The following is a 24,733-nucleotide window of genomic DNA, read 5'->3' as shown; positions in this document are numbered from 1 at the left end:
CACTGATTTGAAATCTTTCACTGTATCACTTATGTTGTTGGATTTGCTTTCAACTATTAGGGGAAAGCTGGTTCCATTCCCCTATAGGTATGTGATCCCTTTCAGTACTTACCTTTATGTATTTATCTATGCACACTGTCACTGTTGTGGTTAATATAGATGCTGTGCACCAAAATTATATGTTTTATTTCTGTTTGTGAGTTGGTTCACTACTGTTACGCTAATTTAAATATGTGGATACACTATGGTCTTTCCACTGTCACTAACACTTTATTCTAATAGTTATTGTCTGTCTCATTAAGTATGATTTTATATTCATTTGTTTTTTTATGCTTTGTATGATTTTAATTTGATTGCTTGTTTGTACATTAGTTTCTACCCCTGATGCAGCCTGCGTGTGAAACATGGCCACGTGGATGATTGTTTTAATAAAGCTGCACACCTTTCCGGACTGCTGGTCTGCTTGTCTTTTCTGTTGCTATTTCAAAACATACACATGTATTTTAGACATTTATGGTTCTAAAATAGAAGATCCTGCTGCCTACGTCCAGTGCATAAATGTCTATTCCTCAACGTATATTAGAACAGGCTCTATGTCAACAGATCTTGGTCTAAAATGTTAACAGAACTTTAGACATCCCAACCTGAACATCTCATTTCTAATTTATATGTCCTTTCTAAAATGCTGCTCCACTTTTAGTGTTGCAAACTTCTGAATTTCAATTTCTGCCCTTTGTATTTTATTGTATATTCAGTTCCTGTACTTCCATTCATTCTTAGGTGAAGTTAGATCAACTGTGTTGTTACTAAGCATGATTTTAAAAAAAGCTTAAATTGAGTTGTGCTTTGTTATATGTTGAATTAACCGGAAGTGTTTGGCACAAGTTTGCATGATGTTTTAATACATTACTGTGCCTGATATTTCTCTCCCATTTTATAAATACATTGAAGGTTTTCCCTGTTGAATTGCAGATACTGGGTTGGGAGAATCTGTGTGTTCTAGTCCTAGTATCTCCAGTACTACCAGTCCTAAACTAGATCCTCCTCCCTCACCTCATGCCAATAGAAAGAAGCATCGCAGGAAGAAAAGTACAAGCAATTTCAAAGCAGATGGCTTTTCTGGCACAGCTGATGGTAAGGCAATTTTCTTTGTTCTATAAGAACCTCTGAAACCCTTCTTAATTTGTTTATTCTGATAATCTCTAAAGTTAGCCATAGATTTATGGGCAATTGTTCTGTCCATCTGTAAATTAATTTATTACTGAGGAACATAGAAGCAGCTTTCATGATATGTTTAATTCTCTTCAAAACGTAATATAAATATGCAGTGACTATGTTAGAAATTTAGTTCATTGTTAAAGGTTTAGCTAAAATTCAGTTACAGGTGCAGTTGCAGGATCCATTGATAATGACTGTTTAAGAGTTACAACACTAACGGAGAAACTGCATAGCTTAGCACCTCTATTTGGCATGCTGATGGCTGTGCACTGAGTGCTAATTCTATAACAGCATCTAGGTGCTAGGATGCCATTAATAGGATACTAGTATAAACCTAAATTGGCATGCCTAAATTAGGCATGACAATTTACATAAAGTCAGTAGCAGGCATAAATGGATTCCCCTAAGTATAATATGCAAAGTGTGCATAAATTGGAGACTTGCCTATAGCCAAACTATGCTCCACCCACATATATGCCCCATTTACAGTTAAGCACTATAGCATTTAGGTGTGACATATAGAATGGCGCTTACACACATGTGGCGTGTCAGTATAGGCAGCAAGTTATAGAATTGCCCTTCACCTGTGGATAGCCCCCTGGTTTGGCTATAGCACTGTAAAGTACAGAAGATTTCTAGTTTAAGTAGCCCAGTTGATAGGGAAAAAAGATGCAACACAGAGGTGATGTGCCTGGGAGAGCAAGAAGACTATTCAGTAGAAGTGAAGAGCAAAGTTGAAAGGTTCAGCCTTAAGTATATTTCCTCTCCAAATCTCAAGCAGCAAAAGAGGCTGAGTTACCAAGTTAGTCATTTTGGGGTCAAAGGGTAGTAAAGAGGAAAATAATACAAATACATTAAGCCTCAAAGCACTAGCTAAAGTTGAATAGTCCTGTCTTTAAACATAAATGTACAGTAGTTGAATGAAAGTTATAGTCCTGATTTAGGGGTCCTTTTACTAAAGGGCATTTAGCCTTAACACGTGGTTTGTGCATGAAAAAGGCTTTACCACAAAATACATTATAGCATTTTGAAGTAATTACCCTGTTGTCGCGTGCAGTAACTATTCTACAAAAATATTTTTGGAGGGAGTATGTCATGGGCAGAAAGTGGGCATTCCTGCAGTATCCAGCTAGTGTGTTAGGATTATTGTGCACTAACCGGATAAGAACATAAGTGTTGCCATACATGGACATACCAAAGGTGCATCAAGCCCAGTATCCTGTTTCCAATGGTGGCCAATCCAAGTCACAAGTACCTGGCAATATCCCAGAACAGTAAAACAGATTTTATGCTGCTTAAGCAGTGGATTTTCCCAAGTCCATCTTAATAATGGCTTATGGACTTTTAGGAAATTAGCCAAACCTTTGTTAAATCCTACTAAGCTAACTGTTTTTACCATATTCTCTGGCAACAAATTCCAGAGTTTAATTACTCGTTGTGTGAAGAAATATTTTCTCCAATTTGTTTTAAATTTACTACTTAGTAGCTTCATTGTATGCCCCCTAGTCTTAGTATTTTTGAAAAAGTAAACAAGCAATTCACAGAAGCAGTTCCATCCCCTTTATCATTTTTGTTGCCCTTCTTTATACGTTTTCTAATTCTGTTATATCTTCTTTGAGATGCAGTGACCAGAATTGCACACAGTATTTGAGGTGCAGTCGCACCATGGAGCGATAAAAAGGCATTAAAACATTCTCATTTTTGTTTTCCATTTATTTCTTAATAATTCATAGCATTCTATTTACTTTTATAGCTGCGACTGCACACTGAGCACAGGGTTTCTAGCATCAACAATGACACCTAGATCTTTTTCCTGGGCGGTGACTCCTAATGTGGAACCTTGCATCACATAGCTATGGTTTGGGTTCCTCTTTCTCATAGTAACATATAACATAGTAAATGATGGCAGATAAAGACCTGTACGGTCCATCCAGTCTGCCCAATAAGATAAACATATTTTACATGGAATGTGATACTTTATACCCGAGTTTGATTTGTCTTTGCCATTCTTAGGGCACAGACCGTAGAAGTCCACCCAGCACCGGTTATGCTTCCCAATTACTGGCAACGCCACCTAATCTCCGCTGAGATTCCATGGATCCATTCCTTCAAAACAGTATTCCTTTGTGTTTATCCCACGCACGTTTGAATTCCATTACCATTTTCACCTCCACCACCTCCCGCGGGAGGGCATTCCATATATCCACCACCCTCTCTGTGAAAAAATACTTCCTGACAGTACTTCTGAGTCTGCCCCTCTTCAACCTCAATTCATGTCCTCTAGTTCTACTGCCTTCCCGTCTCCGAAAAAGGTTCGTTTGTGGATTAACACCTTTCAAATATTTGAACGTCTGTATCATGTCACCCCTGTTTCTCCTTTCCTCCAAGGTATACATGTTCAGGTCAGCAAGTCTCTCCTTGTACGGTTTGTAATGCAAATCCCATACCATTTTTGCACCTTTCTTTGTACCATTTCCAGTCTTTTTACATCTTTAGCAAGATATGGCCTCCAAAACTGAACACAGTACTCCAAGTGGGGCCTCACCAATGACTTGTAGAGGGCAGTGGCGTAGCTAAGGGTGGGCTTGGGTGGGCATAGGCCCACCCAGTCAGCAGCCCATGAGGCCCCCAAAACTCTTCAGTGGCGGCTCCTCTTTCTCTCTCCCCCTCTTCTCCACTTATGACCTGGCATCTGCTTGTCTCTCTCTAGAACCCCCCCCCCCCCCCAGTCTACCTCAGAGCTACTGATGACAGCAATTCCTATAGGCATCCTGCACCATCCCTGCAGGCTTCTCTGTATCGTGTCCTGCCCTCAATGATGTCACTTCTTGTTTTTTTGGTGGGAATGTGGTAGAGAGAAGCCTGCAGGACTGGCGCAGGTTGCCTAAAGGAATTGCGATGGGCAACGGCTCTGAGGTTGGACCGAGGAGGGGGTTCAGAGAGAAACGGGCAGACATCAAATTATTTTTTAAAAACCACAGGGGTGGGGGTGGGAAGGGCTCACCCAGGTTAACTCTGGACCCACCCAAAATGGCAGGTCTGCCTACGCCCCTGATAGAGAGGCATCAACACCTCCTTTCTTCTGCGAGTTATACCCCTCTCTATGCAGCCTATCATCCTTTTGGCCACGGCCGTCGCCTTGTCGCATTCTTTCTTCACTTTTAGATCCTCAGACACCAACACCCCAAGGTCTCTCTCCTGAGTCGAGCTTACTAATTTCTCCCCTCCTATCCGGTATATCTCTTTCGGGTTTCTGCAATCCAAGTGCATCACTCTACACTTCTTGGCATTAAATTTTAACTAATATTACATGAAGAAAAACCTGTATATTCTAAAAAGTCTCCTTGTGTTAAATGTGCAATTTTTTTTCTTTTTTATACATTGCTGTTGTGCTCAGTGATAAGGGAAACCGGCTGAACCTTCTCACAGTAATGAGCTGTGATTATTCCCGTTGTGACATCATTGCTCCCCTACCTCCTCTGTTCTCTGGCTTATATTTCGAGTTGTTACTGTTGACCAGATATAACATATAATGCTTATCTTGATTAGGGGTGAGCGCTGTATCAACGAGTTACTGGAGCGGTTCATTCGGAGTCCCAGCTCCAGTTGTTACTGACTGGACTACAGCTTGTAAAATCTGCAGCTCCAGTTTGCTTATCCTTCCAGTTCCCTACATGCAAGCATGTTTCGCATGTTGGCGTCCTCGGGGGAACGGAATACTATAACAAATATAAACCAAAGTTCAGTTCCTTTTTGGAGTATCACATATCTAACTACATATTGTACTCAATTGTGCATCAATCTTATGAAACATGTCATCATCAATATATTGAAAAGTCTTACGGCTAACCTTCAGTGGGAGCTGTGCAGTCTCAACCTCCAGCCGACAAAAACACCGGCGCATGCGTGGTGCTTTACCTTCTGTCATCCCTTGCCCTTTAAAGCAATTATGAAGGGTGTGTCTAAACCCACCAATCGATCTCCTTGGCCCCATGGTTCCACTGTCCTCCATCGGTAAATGAGTCGCTGTTCCATTTGAAGTAGTCTGGTTTATATTTGTTATAGTATTCCGTTCCCCTGAGGACGCCAACTTGCGAAACATGATTGCATGTAGCGAACTGGAAGGATAAGCAAGCCAGAGCCGCAGATTTTACAAGCTGTAGTCCAGTCAGTAACAATTGGAGCTGGGACTCCGAACGAACCGCTCCAGTAACTCGTTGATACAGCACTCACCCCTAATCAAGATAAGTGTTATATGTTATATCTGGTCAACAGTAACAACTCAAAATATAAGCCAGAGAACAGAGGTTTAAATAATAGGTAATGATTTTGATAAGGAGGAGGTAGGGGAGCGATGATGTCACAATAGGAATAATCACAGCTCATTACTGTGAGAAGGTTCAGCCGGTTTCCCTTATCACTGAGCACAATAGCAATATATAAATGTAGATGGGGTAATAAAAAAAATAAAAATGATCAGTGCCCCTTTATAGGGGTTTACCTGCTCCGGGGTCTGGTGGATTTTTGGGGCTCAAGGGACACTCAGGTACTAATATTACGATTAATTTAAAAAAGCTGGTTATGTGTATATGTTTGGAATTGGGGTTAATTAATTTTTAAACGCTGGGTTTGTGTGCTGGGGGAATTTGGAGTGTTGGGCTCGTGCTGAGGGCTAGAGCTGGGGAGAGGGTTCTAAAGTGACATCACTCTGGGAGAACAGCTGAGCAAGCTGAGACCTGATTGCCTTGGCAATGGCTTGCTGGTCAGTTGGGAGGTGAGTGAGGCACTGAGCAGATGTGTGTAAATGCTCTGGGCTCAGATGTCACACCAAATCTGTTTTAGATCAGTTCTGGGAGTATTTTAAATGACATGAAGGAGTGTGGAGTGAATGAGTAAGATTTAGTACTTAACTAAAAAGCCTGATGCGGTTTAGGGGCTTTAGAGAGGCTTGAGCTGACTGAGAAGTGGTGTGGAAAGGCAATGAACATAAACCCTACCAGACTGTTAATGTGTAAATGAGCTGGTGAAACGGGTGGAGTTAATAAAGTGTTATATGTGAGACCTCAGCATAAGTGCTGACTATAGTGTATTCAAATATTCCTTCAAATCTAAATGGTCTGGGAAGGAGATTTAAAAGTATAAAAATTCCCAGTGACCATGAATGGGTAATCACCTATGAGAGAACATTGACTGCATCGTATTTAGGTGGCAGTGTATATGTCATATTGATGGAAGTTATTTATTTTAATCCCAGGTAATTTTTATGTTCTCAGCCAGTTTAAAGAAAATTACTCTCAACACTCCTTGTATTTGTCAACCGTGGGAGGGAAAGACTAGGGATTCCTAATTATATGTTTTTTCCTGGAAGGTAGATAGGGAGTGTTATCACAGACCTAATTGAATCAGACTGTTAGCTAGAGTTTAGGGTTTATTGTTTTGTTAAAGCGTACTGTAGTAGGTATCCCTGTTCCTGGTTCCTGCTCCCTGGCCAGGGGTCATCGCGCCATCACATCTCCTCATGGTACCCACCGTTTGAAGAGGAAAGAAGGAAAAGGGAAAAGAAGACTATCATAGCAAAGTCTACAAAAATATCCTTTTATACTTTTCTCTAGCTAAAGGAAAAGGGTCATAGAGACTATTACAGAGATATAAATTGCATATCCAAAAATCAATTTTAATACAGCTGTTCCTTAATATATTTATAACCAATATTTATTGCATTTTAAAAGGAAGCATCTTGTGCAATAAATCATTTGAATCATTTTAATCTAAAGTACAGTGTGCAGTATTGTCATTCTTAAAAAAAAAATCTGAAACATCAAAGGAAATTCATCTAATATCTTGAATTGCACGTTACTTACCATATATAATATAGAATTTCCTTATTTTTCCTGTATTTCCCGTAATTGGTGAGTGTTTAGCGTGGGAACCTTACACCGTGATTGAATCCTTTTTACCATCTGCTTTTAAACCTCACCCATAGGGGATCTTCAAGTGGCGTCACGGACACAGAATTCGAATTTAGAATTCTACTTTAAAATTTGTAAAGGATTTAGGAGGAAGATTCTGAGTGAGGCATATTTGTTGTGAGTAACTGCATTTTTTCCAACAGATTTCATCTGTAGCAGTACAATAAAAATAAATAGAAAGTGTGTCATAGTTCTTTTCATTGGCAAGTAAGGAAAATGGAAAATTGAAATGGAGAGACTCCGTTCATGGCTGGAAGATCAAGAAAAGGTTAATCAACAACAATTTGAAATGTTAAAAATGTTCAGAGACGATAGAATGGAATCATCTACACTGGCTAGGACAGTAATCGAAAAATTGAATGAAACCCAACCGAAGTATCTCGCATTATACATTCCTCGGGACAAAAGAATCCAGGATTTTGCGGGTCACCCAGATAAAGTAGGTGAGTTAGCAGTGGAAGAGTGGGTCAAGAATACCAGGTCTGCTTTGAAGATTCTTCAGCTGCCTCCTGAGGATCAGTGGGAGGTGGTCCGTGATCATTTGAAAGGCCCAGCGGTGGAAGTAATAAAAATGGTTAAGGAGACGGAAGAGCAAGACGTGGAAGACTTGTTTAAGAGATTGACTACGGAGTTTGGGGACAGAGTACCATTGAATGTCCATAAGAAGGAATTTTATTCCAGAAGACAACTCCCGGGGGAGACAGTGAGGTCTTTTGGATGTGACCTCAATGACAGAATGAATCGTATTCTGGCCAGGAAGCCCACTGATGTGGAAGAAGTCCTGAAGAAACAGCTGGTCATGGGTTTAGCAAATGAGAGCTTACACACAGAGGTAAAGCGTAAGGATAAAGAATGTCCCGATTTGTCATTTCAACAGATGTTGGCGTTGGCCATAGATTGGTCCGAAGAAGATGAAAAAGTGAATTATGAAAGAGAAAAAGGGATACGAGTTCTTCCCAGGAGAGAAGAAGGTGTTGTAAGATCAACAGTGGGAGACTGTGACACTACCCTGCAGGCGATTCAACAGTTAACCCAGGCTGTTGAGAAACTTGGGATAGGTATGAATCAAAGACAGCAAGAATTATTTAAAGTGATTCAAGAGCAAAAAGAGGAAAGGTTTCCCTGAACATTTCAGTCTCGCAGAACTGAAAATCCAGGACTTTGGGAAGAATCTGGCAGATATCAACGTATTGTGGGACAAAGACCACGGAATATGGACAGAAGAAGATCACCAGCAAGAAATGAGCGTGGTTTGCTTATTTGCTACAGATGCAATGAACCAGGACACATTAGTAAATTTTGTAGAAGTGAAAAAGTTCCGGAAGAGTTTGATAAAAATGAGCGTTATCAGAATGGCAGGAGTAGCAAAAAACAAACACGTCCAAAAGGGAAAAAGGAACAGAGAGAAAGTAATTCGGAGGACGAGTCCCCTACTAAATGTAAAAGTAAAACAGATAGACCGCTAAGTCCAGCAACTCCTTCTACGTCCAGAAATGAAATTAGGTCAGTGAGAGTAATCAGTCAAAGTCAAACTGTCACTGATAATCGGATGCAATAGGACCCAGACCAGTTTCCAGAATTCTGATAGGTGGAGTGCCAGTTTGTTGCCTGATAGATACTGGGTCAGAAGTCAGCACTATCTCGGCTAGATATTTTTACAAAAATCTGGCGGAAGGTAGACGCTTGACAGATGCCAACTGGATTAAGTTGACCGCAGCAGGGCCTGGGTTTAGGCTGATCCAAGATGGCCGCAAGCTGTTAGGTTGCTGCGATTCTCATTCTCCAAAAAAAAAAAATGCCTAAACTAAGAGGGAGATTAGCGGGTAGGGCTTCCCTGCTAACCCCCTCATTACCTGGTCCAATGGATCATTATTTGAGATTGCAGGGAGTTCACCGTGATGGCGGATCGTTTCCAGAGGTGTGCACCGGGGAAATGGAGACCTTGGCACTCTCTGGCTTTGATGTTACTCTTAGCCCCACCGAACGCACTCCCCCTCCCCAGCCGATAGGCGCCAGCTCTTTCCTTCTGGATTCGACGGGGTCCACTCCCGTAGAGGTTAGGGGCCCAGAAGATCATCAAATCGAAGCTACACTTACTACAGAGGTGGGACTGGAGAGCAGTTTGCCCGTGGAAACGTCGCGAACTGAGGGGAGAGGAGCAGAGGGGCAGAGTGAGGACCGAGACCAGACTGTAAGGTTTGAACTTCCTAAAGAATTTATGACTAGACCAAAAGATGTGACATTAGAAGCTTTGTGGGACCTGGTTTCCAACCTAGGACAAGTTTTCCTCAAGCAGATAAACGATGTACAGCCTAAAGTTAAATCTCTGGAAAGCAATTTGGTAGAGAAAGAGGAACATATTAAAGACTTGAATGGGAAATTTGTTAATTTGGATCAGAGAATTATGAAGCTTGAAACGGCACAACCTATTATGATGAAAGATTTGACGAGTCTTAGAGACAAAATGGAAACTTTTGATAATTACACTAAAAATCATAATCTAAGATTTGTCAACTTTCCTAAACTTCAAAATGTTGCTCCTATGGATATGTTGAAACGCTATATGCGTGAAAATTTATCAATTCCTGAACAGAATCTACCACCAATGACTATGGTTTATTATATTCCTGGGAAAGGAACCACTCAACCCGAAGCTCCGATAAATGTTTCTCTCTTGCTTGAGACTTCAGATACTGAATTAGCAACTGCAGCTACATTGGTGGCGACAGTTGCACTATTACCAGACAAGAATTGGATCTTTCGTCTGTTTTTCCGAAATAAAGATAAACCCTTTTTGGGTTTAAAAGTTTTATTGTTTCCTGATGTCTCCAAGGAGACACGACGACGAAGGAAACAATTCCTGCTCCTTAGGCCTGCAGTTTTACAATTGGGGGGTACCTTTTTTTTAAAGATACCCCTGCAAGTGTATAATAAAGTTTAAGGAAAAAAAATATGTATTTACAGAGCCGTCTCATGTATCTTCACTCATAACCTCAGTGAAAGTGGATAAGCGTTAATTATAAGTGTTTGCTCTACTTAACAGTACTTGTAGAATTTCTTTTTTGATTAACCTTTAGATATTTTGTCTCCAGTAATTTCCTGAAATCTTGGATCACATGTATGGACGAGTATAGTTTTCCTGTTAATGTGAAGCTTTTTAAGCCTCACTTTTTTCCTTTTTGTTTTACTATCTTTACATAATTTGTAGATTATTAGATACTTTTCCTGAACAAGAGGATTGTCTTGTAAAATATTGGATAATATTAATAAATAAATAAATAAAAAGTTGACCGCAGCAAATGGCCTTGAAATACTTGTAATAGGTTGCTTAGAAGCGGATATTGAATTTTCCGGTCAAAAGATCCCAAGGAGATGCATCTTTGTAGTTAGAGATGAAGTATGGACAGGGCATGAAGGGGAAGAAGAGATACCGGGGTTAATTGGAACCAATGTACTGAAAGAGCTGCCAGGTTTATTTAAAGATTTTTTACTGATCAATTCCAAGGCACCTTCAAAATCTGTGTCAGGAATCCAAGCCCAGATTGCAGAGCTACAGGAGGATCTGGAATCAGAGAAGGCCTCACGCAGTAAAGCTGAGAAGCAGAAGAGAGACTTGAGTGAGGAGCCGGAGGCACTGAAGACAGAGCTAGAAGACACCTTGGACACCACTGCAGCCCAGCGGGAACTAAGAACAAAGTGTGAACAGGAGATGGCTGAGCTGAAGAAGGCAATTGAGAAAGAAACTAAGATTCATGAAGCCTGAATCCGGGAGATGAGGCAGTGGCAGGCCAGTGCTTTGGAGGAGTTGTCCGAACAATTTGAGCAAGCTAAAAGGTTTAAAATAAATCTCGAAAAGAACCAGCAGAGCTTGGAGGCAGACAATAAGGAACTGGCCACAGAGGTGAAAGCCCTGCAGCAGGTGAAATCAGAGTCTGAGCACAAGAGGAAAAACTGGATGCTCAGCTACATGAGCTTCAAACCAGAGTCGCAGAAGGAGAGAGACAGTGGGCTGAGAAGGCAGAAAAAGCCAATACACTTCAGAACGGGTTGGACAATGTTTCAAGCCTTCTAGAAAAGGCTGAGGAAAAGGGCATTAAACTGGCCAAGGATGCTGCAAGTTTGGAATCTCAGTTACAAGATACCCAGGAGCTTTTGCAAGAAGAGACCCGCCGGAAGCTAAATATGAACAGCAGAATCAGTCAGTTAGTGGAAGAGGAGGCTAGAAAGAACTTTGAGAAACAGATTGCCATTTTGCAAGCACATCTGCTTGATTTCAAGAAGAAATACTGTGACAAGAAATTGTGGGAATTGTTATTGAAAGAAGGGGACAGAGTGTTGTTAAAAATACAAAGCTTCAAAGATAGACATAAAATGGAAAATCTGTGGGGAAAACAAATCTACATAGTGGATAAAGTTGAACCTCTGGGAAATGCCATAATAATACGTTCTGAAAAAGATGGACATTTCAAAGTAGTGCATAAAAATCATTTGAAGGTTTTGACAAATCCTGAAATTCATGATTTAGAGGAGGAATGTGAATCCAAAGGAAAAGAAAGTGTTACAGAGACCTTTGATGAAACCTGGTATTTGTTGACTGATGAAATTTGCCCGTCGGTAGCACAGTCAGAAAATCTAACTATGGAATGGAGTGAAGTAGAAGACCAGGAAGTTCCCGCCGATGAATTGAGCTATGACCATTTCCTATTTGTCCTACGAAGATTTAGCAGGGAAAATAGAGGAATCCCTCTTAAATTCCTAAGAGAAAATTATTATTTGTCTTGAATGGAAAATTGCAATACACTGATAATATAAGAGTAACATTTGGGAATATGAGAAAGAGATATGTGTAGTGATATCACTGAGATTTGAACAGGCACTAGCTTTTAGAATGTGGTGCTTACAACTGTACTACTACAGCAATACTACATTGAATTTTTGATATCATAGCTATTTGAATGGGCCTTGGGAGGTGATTTGTATGATGTTAAGGTGAAATGTCCGGACAACATTTTAAGAAGGCCGGGTGATATGTAGATTGGGTAATACATAAAATAAAAATGATCAGTGCCCCTTTATAGGGGTTTACCTGCTCCGGAGTCCGGTGGATTTTTGGGGCTCAAGGGACACTCAGGTACTAATATTACGATTAATTTAAAAAAGCTGGTTGTGTGTATATGTTTGGAATTGGGGTTAATTAATTTTTAAACGCTGGGTTTGTGTGCTGGGGGAATTTGGAGTGTTGGGCTCGTGCTGAGGGCTAGAGCTGGGGAGAGGGTTCTAAAGTGACATCACTCTGGGAGAACAGCTGAGCAAGCTGAGACCTGATTGTCTTGGCAATGGCTTGCTGGTCAGTTGGGAGGTGAGTGAGGCACTGAGCAGATGTGTGTAAATGCTCTGGGCTCAGATGTCACACCAAATCTGTTTTAGAACAGTTCTGGGAGTAATTTAAATGACATGAAGGAGTGTGGAGTGAATGAGTAAGATTTAGTACTTAAACTAAAAAGCCTGACACGGTTTAGGGGCTTTAGAGAGGCCTGAGCTGACTGAGAAGTGGTGTGGAAAGGCAATGAACATAAACCCTACCAGACTGTTAATGTGTAAATGAGCTGGTGAAACGGGTGGAGTTAATAAAGTGTTATATGTGAGACCTCAGCATAAGTGCTGACTATAGTGTATTCAAATATTCCTTCAAATCTAAATGGTCTGGGAAGGAGATTTAAAAGTATAAAAATTCCCAGTGACCATGAATGGGTAATCACCTATGAGAGAACATTGACTGCACCGTATTTAGGTGGCAGTGTATATGTCATATTGCTGGGAGTTATTTATTTTAATCCCATGTAATTTTTATGTTCTCAGCCAGTTTAAAGAAAATTACTCTCAACACTCCTTGTATTTGTCAACCGTGGGAGGGAAAGACTAGGGATTCCTAATTATATGTTTTTTTCCTGGAAGGTAGATAGGGAGTGTTATCACAGACCTAATTGAATCAGACTGTTAGCTAGAGTTTTAGGATTTATTGTTTTGTTAAAGCGTAGTGTAGTAGGTATCCTTGTTCCTGGCTCCTGCTCCCTGGCCAGGGGTCATCGCGCCATCACATCTCCTCATGGTAACCACCGTTTGAAGAGGAAAGAAGGAAAAGGGAAAAGAAGACTATCATAGCAAAGTCTACAAAAATATAATTTTATATTTTTCTCTAGCTAAAGGAAAAGGGGCATAGAGACTATTACAGAGATATAAATTGCATATCCAAAAATTAATTTTAATACAGCTGTTCCTTAATATATTTATAACCAATATTTATTGCATTTTAAAAGGAAGCATCTTGTGCAATAAATCATTTTAATCTAAAGTACAGTGTGCAGTATTGTCATTTTTTAAAAAAAATCTGAAACATCAAAGGAAATTCATCTAATATCTTGAATTGCACGCTACTTACCATATATAATATAGAATTTCCTTATTTTTCCTGTATTTCCCCTAATTGGTGAGTGTTTAGTGTGGGAACCTTACACCGTGATTGAATCCTTTTTACCATCCGCTTTTGAACCTCATCCATAGGGGATCTACATAAAAAAGAAAAAAAAGTGCACATTTAACACGAGACTTTTTAGAATATACAAGTTTTTCTTCATGTAATATTTGTTGATACATACAAAAACCGAACGGAGAACTGTACCCCAGCATTGAATAACTATTAAATTTTAACTGCCAGACCCTCGACCGTTCTTCTAAGGTTTGGAGATCCCTTCTCATCATTTCTACTCCCTCCAGGGTATCCACTCTATTGGCTATTTTTGTGTCGTCCGTAAAAAGGCAAACCTTCCCTTCTTAACCCTTCAGCAATATCTCCCACAAATATATTAAACAGAATAGGCCCCAGCACCGACCCTTGAGGAACTCCACTGCTCACCTTCCTTTCCTCCGAGTGGATTCCATTTACTACCACTCTCTGCCACCTGTCGGTCAACCAGTTTCCTATCCAGTTCACCACTTTCGGTCCTAAGTTCAACCCTTTCAGCTTATTTACGAGTCTTCTGTAGGGGATCGTATCAAAGGCTTTCTGAAATCCAAGTAGATTACATCTAGCGCACATCCTTCATCCAGTTCTTTGATCACCCAGTCAAAGAAGTCAATATGATTCGTTTGGCAGGATTTTCCTTTGGTAAAGCCATGTTGCCTCAGGTCCTGTAACCAATTGGCTTCTAGAAAGTTATCTATCACATGCATCACTTTACACTTGCTCACATTAAACATCGTCTGCTATTTGGATGCCCCTTTCAGTTTCATTTTTCGTAAGGATCTCTGGCAATTTTTCACAATTTTCTTGCGATTTAACAACTTTGAATAACTTTGTGCCATAAGCAAATTTCATTACCTCAGTAGTTATTCCCATTTCTAGATCATTTATAAACATGTTAAAAAGCAACAGTCCCAGCACAGTCCCTTGGGGAAACCCACTATCTACCCTTCTCCATTGTTAATACTGACCATTTAACCTTACTCTCTGTTTTCTATCTTTTAACAAGTTTTTAATCCACATGACTTTCTAATTTCCTCAGGTGTCTTTCATGAAGGACTTTCTCAAATGCCGTTTGAAAATCAAATGGCTTACCTTTATCCACATGTCTATTCACCCATTCAAAGAAATGTAGTAGATTGGTGAGGCAAGATTTCCCATAACTACATCCATGTTGGCTGTCTCATTAATCCATGCTTATCTATATGCTCTGTAATTTTGTTCTTTATAATAGTCTCTACCACTTTGCCCGGCACCTACGTCAGGCTCACCGGTCTATAATTTTCCGGATCACCTCTGGAACCCTTTTAAAAAATTGGTGTTAAATTGGCCACCCTCCAATCTTCCGATACCATACTTGATTTTAAAGGTAAATTACATATTACTAACGTTCCACAAGTTCATTTTTTCAGTTCTGTTACTACTCTGGGATGTATACCCAGGCAATTTGCTACTCTTCGATTTGTCAAATTGCCCCATTACATCTTCCTGGTTTACAGAGATTTGTTTCAGTTTCTCTGACTCATCGGCATTGAATACCTTTTCTGGCACTGGTATCTCTCCCACATCTTCCTCAGTGAAGACAGAAGCAAAGAATTAATTTAATCTCTCCGCTATGGCCTTGTCTTCCCTGAGTGCCCCCTTTACCCCTCAAGTCATCTAATTGTCCAAGTGATTCTTTTACTTCTAATATACCTTAAAAAACTTTTACTGTAAGTTTTGTCCTCCAACATAATCTTCTTTTCAAAGTCTCTCTTTGCCTTCGTTATCAGCATTTTGCTTTTGACTTGCTATTCCTTATGCTGTTTTATTATTTTCAGTCAAATCCTTCTTCTATTTTCTGAAGGATTTTCTTTTAGCTGTAATAGCTTCCTTCACCTCAATTTTTAATTATGCTGGCTACCATTTGGCCTTTCTTCTTCCTTTTTTAATACATGGAATATATCTGGTCTGGGCTTCCCGGATGGTATTTTTAAACAGCATCCACACCTGATGTAAATCTTTGACTTTTGCAGCTGCTCCTCTAAGTTTTATTTATTTTTTTTTTAAATGTTTTTCACATTTTATCATAGTCTCCTTTTTGAAAGTTAAATGGATTTCTTTCTCAAGAGCTTATATCAAGTCTGATCATGTTATGATCAGTGTTATCAAGCACCCCAGTACCATTAGCTCCTGCAGCACATCATGCATTTCTGAGCCAGCTGCTCCATAAAGCAGTCCTTGATTTCATCAAGGAATTTTACCTCCCTATAATGTCCTGTTGTTACATTTACCCAGTCAGTATCAGGGTAATTGAAATCACCATTATTATTGTGTTCCATAGTTTGTTAGCCTCACTAATTTCTGATAACTTTTCTACATCTGTCTGTTCATCCTGGCCAGGTGGACGATAGTTCACTCCTATCTCTATCCTTTTCCCCTTTACACATGGAATTTCAGTCCACAGTAATTACAAGAAGTGTTTTGTTTCCTGCAGAATTTTCAAGCTATTTGATTCAAGTCTCTCATTAATATACAATGCTACCCCTCCAGCAATTCGATCCACCCTATCACTGCGATATAATTTGTACCCTGGTATGACAGTGTCCCACTGGTTATCCTCCTTCCACCAGGTCTCAGAGATGCCTATTATATCTAATTTTTCATTTAGTGCAATATATTCTAACTCTTCCATCTTATTTCTTAGGCTCCTGGCATTCGCATATAGACATTTCAAACTATGTTTGTTGTTCCTATTTACATCATGCTTAGTTCTTGACAGTATTAATTTGCAATCTTTTGTCTGATTTTTATTTTTATTTAAGGACACCTGATCTACTACGGTCTCTTTTGCAACCTCACTATCAGGATACCCTGTCTTCCCTGTTTTGGTGAGATCTTTAAAAGGTACCTTATCCCGAACCATGCTCTTTTGAGTGACTGTCTGCCTTCCCCCCGTTTCTAGTTTAAAAGCTGCTCTATCTCCTTTTTAAATGCCAACGCCAACATCCTGGTTCCATCTTGATTAAGGTGAAGTCCATCCTTTCAGAATAGACTCCCCCTTTTCCCAGAATGTTGCCTAGTTCCTAACAAATATAAATCCCTCATCCCTACATCATCATCTAAATCCCTCATATCTGCACCATCATTATGACTTCGTAGCTCTGCCTACCTCTTAGTTCCTGCATGTGGAATAGGGAGCATTTCCAAAAATGCTACCCTGGAAGATCTGGATTTCAGCTGTCTACCAAAAAGCCTACATTTGGCTTCCAGAACCTCTCTCCCACATTTTCCTATCTCATTGGTACCCACATGCACCAAGACAGCCGACTCCTCTCCAGTATTATCTAAAATCCTATCTAGGGCATCTTAAGTGGAATCTTAAACTTCCTGTGTGATTCTTCAGCGTGAATAAATCCAAGTAGATCATTCCACAACTTAGGAACCAAAAAATAAAAAGCAGTATGTCATGTTAATTCATAATGAGCCTGTGTAGGGCCAGGTAAAACCAGCCAATAGCATTCAGGAACCTGAGGGGCTGTGAAGGTGTATAGGATATAGTTAGTTAGAGAAATATGAAAATTTGAAAGTTTATCAGGTTACCCTCTCTGCAGTTAAGACACTTGGAAAAGTCTAGATGAATTAGATACATTGTCCAGATGGATGCTACTTTGGTGTAATCCTAAGGTCCGAATTGCAGACTAATCAATACTATGGGTAGCCTAGAATACCAGAGGTATATGGACTTTTGAGCATATATTAATGGAGAGATGCTTAAAAACACGTATGGAATTGCAATTGGAGTATGGTCTCCTGAGCTCCTAATTCTTTAGTTGGCTCCAGTTGAAACATTCTGTCACTTGGAGTGTCTCTCCTTAGAAGACGATTGGGAGCTAGAGGATGTGTTGTGAACAGTAACAATATATGCAAATTGGTTTGCACAAAATGTGGGAGAAAGAGTTGACTGCTTCCCTCATGTAATAGGGAAAGATTTGGGCTAAGGTTACTAGAAGCTCTTTATCTGACTCAGTGATGCAGTCTATTCTTTTTTTATCACAGGTCTTAACTAACACTGGTAATCTTAGACAAATGCTACACAACAGCGAGCAATATCTGCTGGTTTTGCAACTCTGAGGTAGAAACCTTTGTGCCTCTGGTATATTATTGTCGATTGGTGAAGTTATATTGGACAGAAGCTTGAGGGAAAAAATCTCAAAACCTTGGGCAGAAGGATCCAGTTTCTTATTGTTTCATTTTCAGGAAATGATTGGCCCTTAGTACTCTGGTTAAGACAGATTCCTCTTATTGAAGCTTATGTTAAAGATAGCGCTTCAATTTCTTACAAGTCATTGAAAATGCATATCAGCACTTGATATGAATTCATAGTTGAATGTATTATGTTTATACAGGAAATATGAAAGGCTTGGTGAAATGGATTAAATAAGTATTATAGTGATTGATATTTTTATTTAGTGACTACATAGTAACATAGTAGATGACGGCAGAAAAAGACCTGCACGGTCCATCCAGTCTGCCCAAGATGAACTCATGTGTATACCTTACCTTGATTTGTACCTGTCTTTCTCAGGGCACAGACCGTATAAGTCTGCCCAGCAGTTTTTCCTGCCTCCCAACCACCTGTCCCGCCTTCCATCACCTGCTCTGGCACAGACCGTATAAAAGTCTGCCCTCCCCTATCCTCGCCTCCCAACCACCAACCCCTCTTCCCCCCACCTGCTCTGCCACCCAATTGTAGCTAAGCTTCTGAGGATTCATTCCTTCTGCACAGGATTCCTTTATGCATATCCCATGCATGTTTGAATTCCGTTACTGTTTTCATCGCCACCACCTCCCGCGGGAGGGCATTCCAAGCATCCACCACCCTCTTTGTGAAAAAATACTTCCTGACATCTTTTCTGAGTCTGCCCCCCTTCAATCTCATTTCATGTCCTCTCGTTCTACCGCCTTCCCATCTCCGGAAAAGATTTGTTTGCGGATTAATACCTTTCAAATATTTGAATGTCTGTATCATATCACCCCTGTTCCTCCTTTCCTCCAGGGTATAAGGAACAGGGGTGATATGATACAGACATTCAAATATTTGAAAGGTATTAATCCGCAAACAAATCTTTTCCGGAGATGGGAAGGCGGTAGAACGAGAGGACATGAAATGAGATTGAAGGGGGGCAGACTCAGAAAAGATGTCAGGAAGTAAAAAAGGTCTGTTTCTCAAACCACTGAAACGGGCGTTAGCAAGGTTATCATCTAATGGCGATTATGTTTTTAAGGGAACTGTTAGGAAGAATGTGCTGTGATGATAAAGAATAATTGGGAAGGGTGTATAATGAGTAATATGGTCCAGGGGTATGACATGTGGATTGTTTTCTTTTTTTTTTTTTTAATCTTTGTGTTTTGTTTTAATTTGTATTTATAGTATATTTCCAAAAAGCTAAAGAGTACTCAGAAATTTAAATTTTTTTTATTAGAAATATAATGCTTGCTTACATTTGCAAAATGAAAACTTTGTTAGATTGAGGGAAAGGCTTTCCTTGTTCAGGACCATCTATGACTTTTACAATTGCATCAGAAGAGTTTTGAACTCTTGAAAATGCTACATACAGTTGCCCATGTGTAAACACTGGTTCTGGGAGGAAAATGCCAACTTTTTCAAATGTTTGTCCTTGCGACTTGTTAATTGTCATTGCAAAAGCCAATTTCACAGGAAATTGTTTTCGACGTAATGTAAATGCAGTGGTGTGCTGGTAAATGTTTAACAACAGGCTCTCTCCCCGGTCCCCCTCTGCGACCCCCCCCCCCCGTCCCCCTCTGCGCCCCCCCAAATTGCAAAGCTGGCTATAGCCGGGGAGAGAGCCGGGGGGGGGGGGGGGGGGGGGATGGCAATTCATTATTCCAGGAAAAAAAAGTTAAATGATCCCAGGTTCCAATCTAATTCATGTTTAATGTGCGATAAAATATAAACTTTTAATGTTGAGCACCTGATTCTCAAAGTGAACATAATCCAATCACTATAATGAAAATAAAATGATTTTTTTTCTACATTTGTTGTCTGGTGACTGTTTTTCTGATCATGCTGGCCCAGTATCCAATTCTGCTGTTATCTGTCCTCTTAACTCCGTTTCCAGGGCTTCCTTTCCATTTATTTCTTTCCTTTCCTTTCCTCCTTTTTTCTTCATTTCTGGTCCTCTGCTTCTGCCTATTTTCTTCATCCATGTGCAGTTTTTCTCTTCCTTTTCCCTCATCTCATCTCCTTCCTCACTCTTCCCTCCCCTCCATCCATGTCCAGCATTTCTTCTCTCTCCCCTCCTGTCCCCTGCCTTCCATCCACCCATGTCCAGCGACCCTTCTCTCCCCCTGCCCTCCATCCACCCATGTCCAGTGACCCTTCTCTTCTCCCCCTGCCCTGCATGCACCCAGCGACCCTCCTCTCCCCTGCCCTCCATTCACCCATACCCAGTGACCCTCCTCTCCCCTTCCCTCCATCCACCTATGTCAGCAGTGACCCTCCTCTCTCCTGCCCTGCATGCACCCATACACAGCGACCCTTCTCTCCCCTGCCCTGCATGCACCCATACCCAGTGACCCTCCTTTCCCCTGCCCTCCATCCACCCATCTCCAGCAGTGACCCTCCTCTCCCCTGCCCTGCATGCACCCATACCCAGTGACCCTTCTCTCCCCTCCATCCACAAATGGCCAGCGACTCCCTTCTCTCCCCTGCCACCCCCTCCCGAGTTGTTCGGCGAATTCTCCTCCCTCGCTCCTCCCTCCCTCCGGATCCGGTCCCTCACGTCACCGATCTGACTCTTTGAATTCTTCGGGGCAGGCAGTCTTCCCTACCCACTGCCAGCGCTGACTCTCCCCCACTGGCGCTGACGGTTCGCACTTCAAAATGGCCACCGAGACTTACAAGGGCGGCCTCCAAGACTTCAGCAGAAGTCTCGCGAGGCCGCCTCTGTAAGTCTCAGCAGCCATTTTTAAAGAGCGAACCGGCAGCACCAGCGGGGGAGAGTCAGCGCTGGCAGTGGGCAGGGAAGAGAGCCGGCTCACGTATTTCAACAACCGGCTCGCAAGAGCCGAGCAAAGTTAACAGCCGGCTCTTGCGAGCTGGTGCAAGCCGGCTCCAGCACACCACTGTGTAAATGGGAAGTCAGTGTTAGATGATGTTAGTTCAATACGTGGGATAAAAACAGTACTCCCTGCAGTTGACCCAGTGATTACTTAACTAATAATGAGGTTAGTTTTTTAAGTCTTTCACTGTTAAGTGAGTTCCGTTACATAAACCTCGCTTGGTATTTAAATTCCTGAGTAGGATAATTATGGCTCCAATTTTTAAATGTAGTTTATGGCAAGGTATGCCAGTTGGAGTTTGTTCATGAAGGAATTCTACAGGATATAACTGATGTTCCTCATCATTGGAGTCATGAATGGAGTCCAAACTTAAATAAATAATTTTCTCACCTTCTAAAATATTTAGAACAGCCTCATTTATCTTGACAACATGTGCATTTTTGGGGCAAAGAATAGCCTTTTTAGCGAAGTTGTTAACTAGATCCTGCTGTGCCTTCTAGATTCTATCTGTTAATGCTGTGGTACAAAGTTTTTAAAACTAAGTGGAAAAGACTATGGAGATTAGTTGATAAAATTGCTTTTTATATTTTTATTTTGCCTAACACTAACCTACAATTCCTCCTTTAAACCCCAGTCTTTAAGTTCCCAAAGCACAAAGCAAAATAGCGTTCACTTACCAGAGAAATGTCTTCTTCTCTCGGAACTTCTCTGAAAGAAAGTTCAGTGGGACCTTTCCTCTTTATATAGTTTTGAATCTAAGGGGCCTTTTTTAAACAGGCTCTTTGAAGCTGACTCAGCAACCTATGCAAGTATTCTACTTCTCCACACCTTAATTAACACTTAATTGCTCAAGGTCCCTGGATGAGCTACCTCTCTAGCAGCCAAGGAACAGAAAAGAACTGCCTTTTAGAACAAGAGTTTTTGGGTGTTTAGTTTCTATCTCTAGAAAAGGTTTCAGTTTAAAACTATGGGAAAAATGCCTATTTCTAGAGAAAATTTCAGTTTAAAACTATGGGAAAAGGGTTTGTACACTATCCAGCTCATTTTCGAAAGAGATCACCAGCGATCTTCCAACACAAATCGGAAGATCGCGGGCGATCTCCTGATCCCGGCCAAATCAGTATTATCGAAAGCCGATTTTGGCCGGCCCCAACTGCTTTTTCGTTGCGGCGCTAGCCAACCTTCAAGGGGGCGTGTTGGTAGGGTAGCGAAGGCGGGACGGGGGTAGGGTACGTGGGTACGAGATGGCCGGCTTCGCCTTATAATCGAAAAAAAATGGCCGGCTCGAACGAGCATTTCGCCGACTGGACTTGGTCCATTTATTTTTAGGACCAAGCCTCAAAAAAAGTGCCCCAGTTAACCAGATGACCACCGGAGGGAAGGGGGGATCACCTCCCCTTACTCCCCCAGTAGTCACCAACCCTCTCCCAGCCAAAAAAAAAAAAAATTAAAAAACATTTTTGTGCCAGCCTGTATGCCAGCCTAAAATGTCATACCCAGCTCCCTGACAGCAGTATGCAGGACCCTGGAGCAGTATTTAGTGGGTGCAGTGCACTCCAGGCAGGTGGACCCAGGCCCATCCCCCCCCCCCCCCCACCTGTTACACTTGCGGTGATAAATATTGAGCCCTCCAAAAAACCCCAAAGCCCACTGTACCCACATGTAGGTGCCCCCCCTTCACCCCTTAGGGCTATGGTAGTGGTGTAGAGTTGTGGGGAGTGTGTTTTGGGGGGAATTTGGGGGGGGGTCAGCACACAAGGTTAGGGAGCTATTCTCCTGGCACCTATTTTTGGTTTTTAAAAAAATATTTAGAAGTGCCTCCTAGGGTGCCCGGTTGGTGTCCTGGTATGTCAGGGGGACCAGTGCACTAGAAATGCTGGCTCCTCCTACGACCTAATGCCTTGCATTTCGCCAGGTTTGAGATGGCCAGGCCCGGTTTCCATTATGGCTGGAAAACGAAGCTGGCCATCTCATGTAAACCGAGCGATCCTGCTCTAAACCTGGCGAGCGATTTGGCCGGCGCCAAGCATATTTCAAAAATATGTTTGGAGCCGGCCCCGAAGATGGCCGGCCATCGATTTGGCTGGCGCCGTTCGATTATGCCCCTCCATGGCAACTAGTTAATGATGCTTGCTTTTCTCTCTCTCTCTCTCTCTTTTTATTCCCCCTTAATACTAAACTAGATCATAAGTACATAAGTAGTGCCATACTGGGAAAGACCAAAGGTCCATCTAGCCCAGCATCCTGTCACCGACAGTGGCCAATCCAGGTCAAGGGCACCTGGCACGCTCCCCAAACGTAAAAACATTCCAGACAAGTTATACCTAAAAATGAGGAATTTTTCCAGTCCATTTAATAGCGGTCTATGGACTTGTCCTTTAGGAATCTATCTAACCCCTTTTTAAACTCCGTCAAGCTAACCGCCCGTACCACGTTCTCCGGCAATGAATTCCAGAGTCTAATTACACGTTGGGTGAAGAAAAATTTTCTCCGATTCGTTTTAAATTTACCACACTGTAGCTTCAACTCATGCCCTCTAGTCCTAGTATTTTTGGATAGCGTGAACAGTCGCTTCACATCCACCCGATCCATTCCACTCATTATTTTATACACTTCTATCATATCTCCCCTCAGCCGTCTCTTCTCCAAGCTGAAAAGCCCTAGCCTTCTCAGCCTCTCTTCATAGGAAAGTCGTCCCATCCCCACTATCATTTTCGTCGCCCTTCGCTGTACCTTTTCCAATTCTACTATATCTTTTTTGAGATACGGAGACCAGTACTGAACACAATACTCCAGGTGCGGTCGCACCATGGAGCGATACAACGGCATTATAACATCCGCACACCTGGACTCCATACCCTTCTTAATAACACCCAACATTCTATTCGCTTTCCTAGCCGCAGCAGCACACTGAGCAGAAGGTTTCAGCGTATCATCGACGACGACACCCAGATCCCTTTCTTGATCCGTAACTCCTAACGCGGAACCTTGCAAGACGTAGCTATAATTCGGGTTCCTCTTACCCACATGCATCACTTTGCACTTGTCAACATTGAACTTCATCTGCCACTTGCACGCCCATTCTCCCAGTCTCGCAAGGTCCTCCTGTAATCGTTCACATTCCTCCTGCGACTTGACGACCCTGAATAATTTTGTGTCATCGGCGAATTTAATTACCTCACTAGTTATTCCCATCTCTAGGTCATTTATAAATACATTAAAAAGCAACGGACCCAGCACAGACCCCTGCGGGACCCCACTAACTACCCTCCTCCACTGAGAATACTGGCCACGCAATCCTACTCTCTGCTTCCTATCTTTCAACCAGTTCTTAATCCATAATAATACCCTACCTCCGATTCCATGACTCTGCAATTTCTTCAGGAGTCTTTCGTGCGGCACTTTGTCAAACGCCTTCTGAAAATCCAGATATACAATATCAACCGGCTCCCCATTGTCCACATGTTTGCTTACCCCCTCAAAAAAATGCATTAGATTGGTGAGGCAAGACTTCCCTTCACTAAATCCGTGCTGACTTTGTCTCATCAGTCCATGTTTTTGTATATGCTCTGCAATTTTATTCTTAATAATAGCCTCCACCATCTTGCCCGGCACCGACGTCAGACTCACCGGTCTATAATTTCCCGGATCTCCTCTGGAACCTTTCTTAAAAATCGGAGTAACATTGGCTACCCTCCAGTCTTCCGGTATTACACTCGATTTTAGGGACAGATTGCATATTTCTAACAGTAGCTCCGCAAGTTCATTTTTTAGTTCTATTAATACTCTGGGATGAATACCATCAGGTCCCGGTGATTTACTACTCTTCAGCTTGCTGAACTGACCCATTACATCCTCCAAGGTTACAGAGAATTTGTTTAGTTTCTCCGACTCCCCCGCTTCAAATATTCTTTCCGGCACCGGTGTCCCCCCCAAATCCTCCTCGGTGAAGACCGAAGCA

At 41.6% G+C, this 24,733-nt stretch overlaps 1 protein-coding gene across 2 annotated transcripts in view; it reads left to right on the top strand.

Moving 5' to 3' along the window:
* Positions 1-24,733, top strand: part of AGAP1 (ArfGAP with GTPase domain, ankyrin repeat and PH domain 1) — a 2,358,592-nt gene that overhangs the window by 1,694,381 nt on the left and 639,478 nt on the right. For both annotated transcript variants that reach the window (XM_030210552.1, XM_030210551.1), the window contains exon 13: positions 973-1,134. In XM_030210552.1, the coding sequence (XP_030066412.1) occupies positions 973-1,134 (162 nt within the window). The remainder of the gene's footprint in view (positions 1-972; positions 1,135-24,733) is intronic.

Source organism: Microcaecilia unicolor, chromosome 7, assembly GCF_901765095.1.
Source record: "Microcaecilia unicolor chromosome 7, aMicUni1.1, whole genome shotgun sequence".
NCBI lineage: Eukaryota > Metazoa > Chordata > Amphibia > Gymnophiona > Siphonopidae > Microcaecilia > Microcaecilia unicolor.
Note: the sequence above shows the minus strand (reverse complement) of the source record. Positions and strands in the feature narration are given on the sequence as shown.